General features: G+C 46.4%; 1 protein-coding gene across 8 annotated transcripts in view; it reads left to right on the top strand.

Annotated features, from left to right (window-relative positions):
- Positions 1–12,738, top strand: part of myo5aa (myosin VAa) — a 56,076-nt gene that overhangs the window by 38,664 nt on the left and 4,674 nt on the right. For 2 of the 8 annotated variants that reach the window (XM_035395636.1, XM_035395635.1), the window contains 17 exons: positions 199–347; positions 541–654; positions 853–990; positions 1,432–1,488; positions 1,974–2,201; positions 2,386–2,394; positions 3,698–3,798; positions 6,424–6,504; positions 7,689–7,887; positions 8,723–8,788; positions 9,424–9,517; positions 9,830–9,979; positions 10,680–10,834; positions 11,056–11,145; positions 11,245–11,395; positions 11,850–12,132; positions 12,510–12,684. In XM_035395636.1, the coding sequence (XP_035251527.1) occupies positions 199–347; positions 541–654; positions 853–990; positions 1,432–1,488; positions 1,974–2,201; positions 2,386–2,394; positions 3,698–3,798; positions 6,424–6,504; positions 7,689–7,887; positions 8,723–8,788; positions 9,424–9,517; positions 9,830–9,979; positions 10,680–10,834; positions 11,056–11,145; positions 11,245–11,395; positions 11,850–12,132; positions 12,510–12,684 (2,240 nt within the window). The remainder of the gene's footprint in view (positions 1–198; positions 348–540; positions 655–852; positions 991–1,431; positions 1,489–1,973; positions 2,202–2,385; positions 2,395–3,697; positions 3,799–6,423; positions 6,505–7,688; positions 7,888–8,722; positions 8,789–9,423; positions 9,518–9,829; positions 9,980–10,679; positions 10,835–11,055; positions 11,146–11,244; positions 11,396–11,849; positions 12,133–12,509; positions 12,685–12,738) is intronic. The other 6 variants (XM_035395639.1, XM_035395638.1, XM_035395637.1 and 3 more) reach the window with 5 other exon arrangements.

Genomic DNA, 12,738 nt, shown 5'->3' with positions numbered 1-12,738 from the left:
TTTCAGAGAAATGATGCACTATTGCACATCCTCTTATTTAAAGCATTCTAGATTGAGTAGAAAATCTGGGAATTCTTTTTTTTTTGTGGATCAGGGGAACAATTTATGGGATCCCATTTTTAAGAGATCCCAGTGGAAATGATGGAAAAATTGGGTCAGCTTTCAGTTTGTTTACCTGCCTCTCCCCCCTCCCATTAGAGAAAATGCAGAAGGTCCTGCAGGAGGAAACCAAGCAGCTGGAGAACGACCTAAACGAGGAGCGCTCGCGCTACCAGAACCTTCTGTCCGAGCACCTGAGGCTGGAGGAGCGATACGACGACCTGAAAGAGGAGATCACCTTGACCGTGGTGAGGGGCGTGGTCCTCGCCTCACAGAGCCTTCACCATTTAGTCACACATATGGACACATACTCTCTACCATAACACAGAATAGTTTATGTGAAGATTATTATAATTTGAAGGCCCACAAGGCTACATGGGTGCCTTCTCTGTATTAAAGTCTCAGGAGTTGCTAAAGTGTTGGTGGTTCTGTTGTGTTCAGAATGTTCCCAAGCCTGGCCACCGGCGAACCGACTCCACCCACAGCAGCAACGAATCAGAATGCACCTACAACTCGGAGTTCGCCGAATCAGAGGAAAGCTCACGCGGAGGAGAGGTGAGCATCGCGTGCTGGAAGTGGAAAGGTGACTTTCACTTAGGGCTGACCTCCCTTAAGAGGGGCCTATCTGAACAAGGGGCTTTTAGATTCAAGAGTGGCAAGTTCTGGTTTGTCACCATTGACTTCCATCATCTTTCTGGTGTCATATTTTGCTGTGTGCTAACACTTTTGGACTTCCTTTTGGCCTCTTGTCAGGATGTTACCAAAGCCACGCTGGACATGTCTCTGTTCCTCAAGCTTCAGAAGAGAGTGTCCGAACTGGAGCAAGAGAAGCAGTCTCTGCAGAAGGAGCTTGACACGAGAGAAGAGCAGTTCCAGCGAGCAAGAGCCAGGGTACAGGACACAGTATACACTGGCTGTTACTATCAGCTGTATTATCTGTGGAATTTGGCATAAATGTGCCCTGCATGCACTGGCTGGTGGTTTTCTTTGTACTTTAAATATATTCCATAAGACTTCTGCATGCAGGGTGAACATTGGGTGCTTGTCCCATGTAGTGTAATCCTGCTAACTAGTTTAATAAGCAGGATATCCCTGTCAGAGATTTTGGTCCAGATTTAAATGGTGTTGGATTTCCTTTTTATTGCATAGAAAGCTCTACAAGTCTTTTGTTTTAATGCAATTACAGCTAGACCGAAGTTCCCTGAGGCCTTAATTTGAAGTGCAGTCTATCTGTAGTCCAGTTTAACTGGTGAGAACCAGAGCTTGCCAAGGGACACTAAAATCACAATCTATATGTTCTGCCATTTTGTTTCCTCTAATGCTTCACTCAAGGATGATGAGGAACACAAGAAGGCCAGAGGGGCTGAGCTGGAGTACGAGTCTCTCAAGGTAAAGACCCAGACCAGTGCCTCTTTCACAGGGAATGCACTCTTTCACAGAGAGTGAAATCTTCAACAGAGAGTCGTCCTTCACAGAGAGTGCCTCTTTCACCAGGACCGCAGAGGGGGGAATGAGTGTACTGTGGTCGTGACCGCTCTGCAGTTATTCCTGGTTTGCTGAAAAAGGCACTTTCTCCCAACCTAGAGGTTAAGCCCTTTCCTACTTTGCATTTCCTGTCTTAAGTTGATTTGGCAAATTAAATGTCTCCAGCTGAGTCGGTCTGTTTTTAGTTGTGGTTTCTTAAATGCTTTCATTTGCAGTCCCTGGCGTTTGAATAGTTTAATGAGAATCAGAAACCCACTCTAACAGAGATCCCAGAGAATTGGATGGACTTTGTTCATGACTGTGGAGGGTTTGAGGGCAGGGCAACCGGGCCGTGACCCAAAGGGTATGGCTGGAAGGCTGCCGTGACTCATGTCTGACCACATCCACAGCGCCAGGAGCTGGAGTCTGAGAACAAGAAGCTGAAGCACGACCTGAACGAGATGCGGCAGTCCCTGACGGAGAACGCCGGTGCCGCCAAAGCCGCTCCAGGATCTCCCGCCTACAAGGTGCTCCTGGACCAGCTCAACTGTTCCAACGAGGAGCTGGAGGTGCGCAAGGAGGAGGTGCTGATCCTGCGCTCCCAGCTGGTCAGTCAGAAGGAGGCCATGCAGCACAAGGTATGTATCTCACCCGTAAGCAGATAAGTCACAAGCAAAAGGGGTGGGGATTCATAGTTTTCCATTTTTTGTGGCATGAGGCTACTGTATGTGTATGAAACTTGCAAATAGTTGCTTTCTTACTAACATTAACTGCTTAATATATTTTTTCTTGCTTTTCTCTCCCATAATGCTTTGCTCCAAGGATGAAAAGGTATTTGTTATTCTCTCCCCCTTCCTGTTGGGCTTTGAAGGTTGATTGACTTTATTATTGCATTGTTTAAAATGGCAGCACATCAAATTACCGCCATATTTTTACATGGCTGAAATGAGGAACATTGTGTGTGTTAATCTGATCTGTGGGATTACTTAGGGATGGACTGAGTTCTTGAGGTCTTCTGTTCTTCAAAGGCATCCAGTATATTGGTTCACAAGAAAATAAGTTTCCACCTCTATAATCAGACCTTATTAATTCTCCCTCATCTCTACTTAAATCTCCACAATGCATTGACCTCTCTTCATTGTAACTGCAATTGGATTCAGTTCAGCTACTAATTTGTTACGTTTCAAACTTTGTTTCATAACTGCAATTAACAAAAAAGTGCTGACAAAAAATGTAACGAAAATGGAAAAAGCATAAGACATTATTGACTTTCTGTCAGAAGGCCTAAGCTCATTGCTGTTACATTTAAGACAGTCTGAGCAATTCTTGTCATAAAGCGGTTTTTTGCATTATTTTCCATCTCCTGTTGCCTGTGGCTCATCATTGACAAAAAGCTCTCCATTGGAATTGAGCATATACTGTAAATGTGTGCCAAATGATTTTATCACTTTACATTAAAAAGTATTTTTCCACAGCAATCACAGAATGATATACAAAACCAAACTTTATTTGGCTTAGTCATGGCAGTTGTTCATGAATAAATTATGTTCAGGTGCTGTTAAACAGTTAAAACAGACTGACATCTGGGGCCATTCTTCCGTATCACAAGAACTGCATTACACTGAAAAGCACAACAGAACCCTGGAAAAGGCTTATTTTTCTGCAACGGGTCACTGAATAACACCTGGAATCATGTAGACAAACTTCCTGTGAATGTAGCGATGGGGAGGGTTGTGCTTGTGTTCATTGTTTAGAAAAAAATAATAAACTAAAGCAAGAAAATTCTCAGTACTAAATAAAAAATATAAATGCTAGAGAATGTTGTGATAATGCTACTGTGATAAATCTTTAATGTGGTGGGTAGTTTGCTGACTTGCTTTTCTTTTAGTTTGTAATCGGTGAAACACTTAGAAATGTTTACTGTTTTATCATAATCTTCTCATTTATAACATTTGGCTGAGAAAATTCCAGATCGTTGGTCAACAGTGCAATTTCTGTACAACACTGGACCGAGATCACAGTGCATTTTGTCTGGGAATGTCCAGTGGCAGTGTGATGTGATACAGACAGGTGTGTTTATAGCCAGAGGTGTGATGTTTCACGTCATGCACCATGCCTTCCTCCCCTCCTGCAGGAAACCATGACTGACCCCGTATCGTACATGGATGATGTGCAGAAGATGAAGGATGCTGGGGAGATCACGCAGGCTTTCATAGGGCTCAAAGAGACCAACAGGTACCCATTGCACACTAGCCTTGCAGCTGTCACCCCCTGTGGCCCCCCTCACCCCCATTGTTTATCCATTGACATGGCAACCCCAGGCCAGTTCAGTGGATCTGAATTCATACCTGGCTGCAGTAACTTAGCTGCAGCATGTTAGCGAGTGAGATTTGTGAGTGTGACTGAATGTCAGAGCACTGTGAGTGGGGGCAGCAGGAGTCTGAGAGTGATTCCTCCTCACCCTGGGTGACCTGTTGCTACCTTCCAGGTGAGCTGATGTGTCGTATCCATAATAAAGGTTTCTAGGTACGACAATGTACTGTGCTCTCATGCAGCAATGTGTTCACTGTGAGCACAGCACAATTACATGCAAACATAAACACAATAGACTTCCTTGTGAATGCACTGTGTATTCCGAAACCCAGAGCTTGAGTCCAGGTATGAGCTGTCGCTTTCAGTCTCACTATCCAAGCCCTTTTCTCAACATGAAACCTGACAGGAGATCAGCTGCTTCAGATGGGGGCTCGACCCGGTTGCTTTATTACAGTTCCATGATGAGATGCGTGTCCCCCCCCCCCCCCCGCCAAAATCACGTTCAGAACAGTACTGGCCATCCATGCAGCATGTTGGATAGGGCCCCACTGTGTGCCTTATCTGTATTCTCTGTTTCGTCCAGGTCCCCCAACAGGTCCCCCAGGTTTTTGCATAAGCCCCTCAACGTGGCTGAGCTGGTGAATAGGGTCAGGTAACTGGGGGACGGACAGGCATCGTTCTGCATCGTGCTTGAACATGCTGCCCGTTTGAGAGCGCATATCTGGGTCCCGCAGTAGGAGCGGCCCGTGTGCGGGATTAGCACACGCTAAGCTCACCCTCAGCGCACGCTCTGCGCACCCTCAGCACGCGCATGGGGGATGGCGCATCGAGCGAGAGAGCGCTGCAGTACAGAGAATGGCTTTTCTCTTGGTTTACCACTAACATTTCCTCTTTGTGCCTCCCCACAGTTCAGCACTGACTGGTCTTGCTTGTCTTAAATGCTTGTTTTGAGTGGCAGTTGATTTTTAAAGTGAATAAAATTTTTGTTCATGTAATTGAAATAGTAAGCACGAAGGAACACGTGCATGCTGAATAAGAGGGTTTTAGCAACACAAAAGAAAACAGAGAGGAAAACGGAAACATTTTAGGAGCAGAATTGGACATTTGTGAGGTTATGTAAATGAGACTAGCTGTTAACCCTTTATATGCCTGATATAGCACTTGCAGGCAGCTGAAAGATTGACCATAGAGGCTTATTACTAATGGCATGGCAGCACTAACTGAAAAAGCATCAGGTTTAAAAATGGAGAAAGTTCCAGCTCCCTGAACAGAGTGCAGTGTGCATGAATAACTTTAGTCCCTCTCAAAGCCTCCGCCTGTGTGTCGTTTGTATATATTATGTATGCATTTATTATTTTGACCATTAATTATTGTTTTGTGCATTGTCACATTAACTTTTGTTTGTTTTCTCAGTTTGTATTCTCAAATTTGTTTGCTTCTGTTGTAGAGTACAAAACATTGAGCTTGATGGGCCCCTAAGCTGAATTTGTGCGATTAAACAGTAAAAAGGTGGACTAGCCATTCTCAGTATTTTAACACTAGACCAGCCTAGTTTTAAAGAAATTTTAACAGCCAAATTTGGCAAAGACAAAATTGGTTAGAGTTAAACATAAATACATATTTTTCATACAAATAGTCAGATATAGGTTAAGTTATTTTCAAACACAAATTGATGCACCTGGAGGACTAGAAACAATGAACAGTTGTCCAGAAAGCACTACTCTTACACAAGAAATATGATTATATGTTCCCAGCAATATAAAAAGAAATATAAAAATGTGAGTTTATATTTGCCAGTATGTAGTAGAAATATGTTACTGATACCATTTAGAAAAGACTACATAGAATAATTAACAATTGAGTAGCAAAAGAAAGTCCATAATGTGTTTTTTGTGTCCACAAAGTCTTCCTGCCATAATATCCTACTCTGTGACTGTAGCACATATAAAGCAGGGATATTAATGGATGCCGTACCTTAAATATTTATTTGGCGAGTTCTGACAAACACAGTTAACCCCTGCTTCAAGTTCAGTGTAAATAGCTGCAATGTCTGACATTAGAGTGATGAGTCAAAACAAAACACTTGGCATACTGGGGCTGTCTGTACTCTACATTTAAAAAGGATTAAATATGACCATGAGTCAATTAGATAGATATATAGAGTAGGACTTTTGCTCACTGGCAGCCTTCTCTCAGTCTTCAAAACAAAGCACTTGATTGAAGTGAGGTGCTGTGACTTATTAAATAGGCCTGTTTCATTAAATGTATGTAATTGATAAGACTTAACAGATAGCCAGTGAATATTAAATTGCCTTTGTTTGACTGGCCTGTCAATTTAACAGCCTTGTCTGGTCTAGTGTTAAAAACAAACAGCCAGAGGAGCTCTGGGTCAATTCTTTAGGTTATTATGTTGCTTAGGTGTGTGTTGCCTCTCCCCCATCTCTCTCATTTCACTCTTCCACTCACCACCCCATCTCCCTTATGTTTTTTCCTTTCTGTTTCTGTTTCTTTGTGTTTTTATTTTGTTCATTTGTTTTTGCTCGTCAGATCCCCCATTCCAAACTACCACGAGCTGAATGAGGATGGAGAGCTTTGGCTGGTTTATGAAGGGTTAAAGGAGACTAACAGGTTAATTGACCACGTTTTCCCAGAAATCTGTGCAAGGCTAGGGTGGGACGGGGCTGTGCTGCTCACTCTCTCCGCCTCTCTCCCACATCAAATGCACTCACACACCCGTCTTAGTCACTCACTCATCAGTCTACCATGACTGGCATCAGTCTACCATGCATCTCTGGGACATTCCTTGCCCCCATTCACAGCCCAGCCCCACCCACAGCACACACGTTCCCCAAGATTGCCCGAATTACGGCCTCTTTCCTGTCAAAGCTTTTCTGGCCTGAGTTTTCCTGCTGAGCAGCTGCACATACAGAGTGCACAGGGCCAAGAACTGGCACGATACCGCCGCTGCGCCCGCTACCGCTGCTCTTCACTGCATCAGATGGACCTGGCATCGCTCATCCTCGCCTGACCACACAGTCTAACAGTACAGCATGGGTTCCAACCTCCCAAACTCTCACCTGAATCCGTTTAGTAAAGCTCAGCCGTTGAGCAGTTGTGTGTACATCACATTAGCAGGGATAGATCAGCAGGGATAGATGGCCTGTTCAGTGTAGCCTCAGTGTGACTGTTTGACCCGGCGCCTCCTGTGATGCCGTGCGGAAAGGGTTTCTCCTCTGCCGTCTTTGGGCCTGTTCTCTCATCGGCCTGGTGGCTGGGATCCTTCATACCTTCTGCTGTGTTTTTGTCTCTCTGCCCCTCCCCCTCATCGCTCTAGGGCTATCAGAGAATTTCACAAACATGTAATGCTTTTTTTGTTTGTAATTGTAAACCATTTAAATTTGTAAACCATTTTTATATCCAATAAGCTTTCCTGTTTCGTTCAGTTAAGCTAAAGCAAAGTTAAATGTAAAAAGTAAATTTCAGCAATGGAAGTGAGTTGAGAAACGCTCAGAGTGAGATGTGTTGTGTTGGTGGCAGGATGCAAAAGCACAGAAGCAGGGCTGGAAAGCACGCTCTGGGGCGTCTGGGACTGAAGGGCTGGCAGCTTCGCTTCTGCCCGTCGGCACGCCTGCTGTACGGCCCAGCCCTCCACATGCTGTGCTTCGGCATTGAGTGGGCTTTGTTGCTGAATGCAGTTTCTCTCCCCTGAACCCTGAACCCCTGTACCCCGGCACTCCTTTCCCACCCCTCTGCGCCCCTGCCTCTCTCCCTCCCTCCCTCCCTCCCTCCCCCTTCTCCGGCCCCCTGCCCAGGCTGCTGGAGTCGCAGATGCAGCTGCAGAGGAGGAGCCATGATAACGAGGTGGAGGTCCTGAGGGGGGAGCTGCAGAGCGTGAAGGAGGAGAATAACCGGCAGCAGCAGCTCCTGGCCCAGAACCTGCAGCTGCCCCCGGAGGCACGCATCGAGGCCAGCCTGCAGCACGAGATCACCCGCCTCACCAACGAGAACCTGGTGAGCCCGCCGGCTCTCCCTGTCCCCGGCCACCCGCTCATTTACTCACCCTCAGTCCCTCTCTTTCTCTACTAGCCTTCACTTCTATCTCATTTCCTCTCATCCTCTACCCACAGTCTAACTTTCTCTCTCCCCTCTCTGTTGTCCTATTTTCCTCACCTTCTCAGCTACTCTCTGATTCCTTTTCCATCTTCCTACCTCTCACTCCATCTTACTACATCTCCCCCTTTACTCTCACCCTGTCACCTTCCCACATTAACATCTTACTGAGTTCCCGTAAACCTCTGACCCTCTCCTCACGTTACCCCCTTCCTAACCCTCTCACCCCATCCCTAACCCCCCTACATTACCCCCGACATGACTCCCACCGATGATGATAAGAGAAGGGTGTTTCTGCAGTGCCACAATGGGTCTGGTATTCCAGACTCAGCACAGTGTACAGTCAGGACAGTATACTCTATACATCTGTCAGTATACATATGTCTTTATGTTGTTTTCATTTTGTTCTAACTCATTTTAATCCATTTTGTTACTAGTCATATTGATACTGTATAAGATCTTCCAGATGCATACTGAACTATGTACCCCATGCTTGTGTCCATTCACTTGTACAGTATGTGATGTTGTCATACAGTGATTTAAAAATAAGAAATTTGGGCTAAAAACTATAGTAATATTTCATAGAAATACCTTATTAGATGAATTGACAAGTTCCTATATTTATAAAATTGTAACCTTATGTGAGGACAGAAAGTTCTGAATTAATATGTGCTTTTTTGGTAAGTATACTCGCGGCTAGCTGCTGGTACTCATATTTGTGGGTTTTACCACACAGGACATGCTCACGGATGACCCCAGCAAATATCAAGAGTATCGGCTGTTGGTTTTGCGGCGGATGGTTGTATGTAGTGTTGTCAGAGGGCAGTGTGTGTAATCTATATGTGTGTGTACGTGTGCATTAACCGCACCACAATCCACCGTCTGCTCTATGCTTCACTGAGCAGTGTCAAACCCAAGTCCAGCTCTAACTCTTTCAGCAGCTGCGTGTTCTCTGTCTCTTAACCCACCGCAGTCCGGTTATCTCCGTAATTCTCTGTAATTCACTTTCACCAAGTGATGGAAGTACACCTTTCTTCAGTACAACCAGATAACTTTTTTTTTTTAACCAAAAATTGTGTTTTTTTTTACTTATGACAGACTTGTTAAATGAGGAAAGACTTGCTTCCATCATTCCTACTAGTATATACAGACTGTAAATCCAAATAACACACAATCAGAAAGTCTGTTGACTGGCTTCCCTGGCACTGCGAAAGATTTGGTCAACTAAAATCCTCCAATTTTTCTTTTGATTCCTTATCTTTATTGCTGCTAAATCTTTGATCACTCCTTCAGGAATATGAGTCTAACAAAACCATGTGTGCACGCGCACTCACACACTCACACACACACACGCACGTACACGCATACACACACACACACGCACCCACACACGCACACACACACACACACACACACACACACACACTTTTATTCCAGGATCTTATGGAGCAACTGGAGAAACAGGACAAGACTGTTCGCAAACTGAAGAAGCAGCTCAAAGTCTTTGCAAAGAAGATTGGAGAACTGGAAGGTAATGGGACAGTGTTGCATTGTCTGTCAGACCTTTGTACTTAACTAACTTGCCAGTAGATCTGAGTCTGTCACATCGAATCATTTTCTTCATATACAGTCTTGCAACTCCAAATTATTCTAAGTGAATATAAAAAAGTATGTATATTCTTGAATTTATTTGTACATCAAGAGTAGAACTGTTGAATCCAGACCTGTCTAGATAGTTTGAAACGTTTTTGGAGGTTAGGTAGGGGCTTGGACATGGGACATTGTTGTATTGTTGTAAGAGTGACTCTGGGTGTCCCAATTTCCTGTGATCTCATGCTACCAGTGGGGGGCCAGCTGGAGAACGTGTCCCCCGGGCAGAATGTGGATGAGCCCATCCGGCCGGTGAACCTCCCGCGCAAAGAGAAGGACTTCCAGGGCATGCTGGAGTACAAGAAGGAGGACGAGCTGAAGCTGGTGAAGAACCTCATTCTGGGTGCGTGACCTCAGCGAGTGTGTCTGCTGTTCGGCCGAATGCAGGGCTCCTCATGTCCCTGGCGGTCTCAGCTCACTGGGCAGGGCTCCTCATGTCCCCGGTGGTCTCAGCTCACTGGGCAGGGCTCCTCATGTCCCCGGCGGTCTCAGCTCACTGGGCAGGGCAGGGCTCCTCATGTCCCTGGCAGTCTCAGCTCACAGTGTCCTACAGTGTCTTTATGTCCTCCCGATAATGTCCCCCAGTCTCTGATTATTTGTTATTGCATATTTTACAAAGAATGTCTCTATCACAATCATCATCAGAATGCCAACAAAGTTGTTTGCTTTTTCAAATAAATGGGCTGCCCTTCTTGTCTACAGTTATTTTTAAATGAAATGTCCAGAAAGAATGAATGCAATTCCTAACCAAAATTTAGCATCTGCTTGTCTAGTTGTACATATACTTACATGCTGTACATAGCTGTGCGCCGGCTCCTGGCAGCCCTTTGGAGATGATTTTACTTAGAATAGCGCTTATTTTTCTTTATTATTTTGTTGGCTTTTTACATGGTGATGATGTGTTCGGACGTAGTCATCAGTGTCTTTAGGTCCCTGCCTAAGCCCTTGCCTCTTTGCTGACCCTGTTCTGTGCTGTGCTGACCCTGTGCTGTGCTGTACTGTGCTGAGCCTGTGCTGTGCTGTGGCCTGTCCCCTCCCTGCAGAGCTGAAGCCTCGGGGTGTGGCAGTTAACTTTATCCCCGGCCTGCCGGCCTACATCCTCTTCATGTGCCTGCGCCATGCCGACTATCTCAACGATGACCAGAAAGTGCGAACGCTGCTCACCTCCACCATCAACAGCATTAAGAAGATCCTAAAGGTATGATGTGTGCAAGTGTGCATGTGTGTGTTTATGCTTACGTTGTTATGTTGTTATGTATGTTTAATGCGTCGACAATTTAATTCATAATGTCATTGTAATTGTGATGGGCACAGGATTATGTTGGCTGTGCAGTTGTTTGTGTGATGGCAGAGGAAAACAAACATAAATGAGTCTGAACCGTGTGTTCTGAGTACACCGTCATCCTCTTCTGTTCGCAGAAACGAGGGGACGACTTTGAGACGGTCTCTTTCTGGCTCTCCAACACGTGCCGCTTCCTGCACTGCCTGAAGCAGTACAGCGGAGAGGAGGTGAGGCGGACGGCCCGCTGGATGTTTGTGGAGGCCCTGACCCTCGTGGCGGCCATGTTTGCTCGCTGCCCCTGACCGTGCTGTGTGTCTTTCCTGTAGGCCTTCATGAAGCACAACACTCCCCGGCAGAACGAGCACTGCCTGTCCAACTTTGACCTGGCTGAGTACCGGCAGGTTCTGAGCGACCTGGCCATTCAGATCTATCAGCAGCTCATCAAGTGTATGGAGAACATCCTGCAGCCAATGATAGGTGAGGAGACTGTGGTGTCCACCACACTTTAACAATATTACAATTACTTTCTGATACAGTTTTCAACATATATAACATGTATGACACATGTATCTCTGTATCTGTGTGCTTGTGGGGGTGTGTGTGTGTGTGTGTGTGTGTGTGTGTGTGTGTGCGTGTGCGTGCGTTTCTCTCTGTTTCTGCGTGTGTGCGCATGTGTGCGTGTGTCTCTGTTTCTGTTCCTGTTTGTCTGTGTGTGTCTGTTTATGTGTTCTCTGTTTCTGTTTCTGTATGTGTGCGTGCGTGTGTGTGTGCATGCTCTTGTGTGTGCTCGTGTGCGTGCATCTGTGCGCGTGTGCATGCGTGTGTGTATGTGTATGTGTGCGCGTTTGTGTGTGTACGTGTGTTCGTGCGTGCGTTTGTGTGTGTGTGTGTGTGTGTGTGTGCATGTTTGTGTGCATGTGTGTGTGTTCAGTTTCGGGAATGCTGGAGCATGAGACAATCCAGGGCGTGTCGGGGGTGAAGCCCACGGGCCTGCGTAAGAGGACCTCCAGCATCGCAGACGAGGGCACCTACACCCTGGACTCCATCCTGCGCCAGCTCTCCTCCTTCCACTCCATCATGTGCCAGCACGGCACCGACCCCGAGCTCATCAAGCAGGTGGTCAAGCAGCAGTTCTACATCATCGGCGCCGTCACCCTCAACAACCTGCTGCTGCGCAAGGACATGTGCTCCTGGAGCAAAGGCATGCAGATCAGGTACCAGCCAGGGCCTGGAGGGACCGGGGGGAACCGTCAGGGGACCCAGGGCCTCGGGGGACCAGGGGGAACAGTCAGGGTGGATGTAATAAGGGAACTAAAATAAATAGGTTTTGGACGTGGCTAAAACTAGATTTGGAGTGTTAGTTGTGACCACGTGCATCTGTCTTCTAATCCTTGGGGGGTTTTTTCCCCTCTTGTAGATTTTTTTCACAGGTTCTGCAGTTGCTGTCACAAATCTGTTTTTGTAGCTGTTCTGTTACAAGAAGGTGCTGCAGCTTTAGTTTCCATGCGACAGCTTCCTGGGACTTGTAGTGAGGGGGCTGTGATTGGGGACGCGTCTGAGCGGTGATGCAGTCTGACGCTCTGGCCTGCAGGTATAACGTGAGTCAGCTGGAGGAGTGGCTGAGGGACAAGAACCTGATGAACTGCGGGGCCAAGGAGACCCTGGAGCCCCTCATCCAGGCCGCACAACTGCTACAGGTGAAGAAGAAGACCGACGAGGACGCAGAGGCCATCTGCTCCATGTGCAACGCCCTGACCACCGCACAGGTACGCCCACCCAGCTGTCACTCATACTGGCACACTCAGCTGTCACTCACACAG

This window comes from Anguilla anguilla, chromosome 16, assembly GCF_013347855.1.
Source record: "Anguilla anguilla isolate fAngAng1 chromosome 16, fAngAng1.pri, whole genome shotgun sequence".
Lineage (NCBI taxonomy): Eukaryota > Metazoa > Chordata > Actinopteri > Anguilliformes > Anguillidae > Anguilla > Anguilla anguilla.
This window is presented reverse-complemented; position numbering and strand designations above follow the sequence as displayed.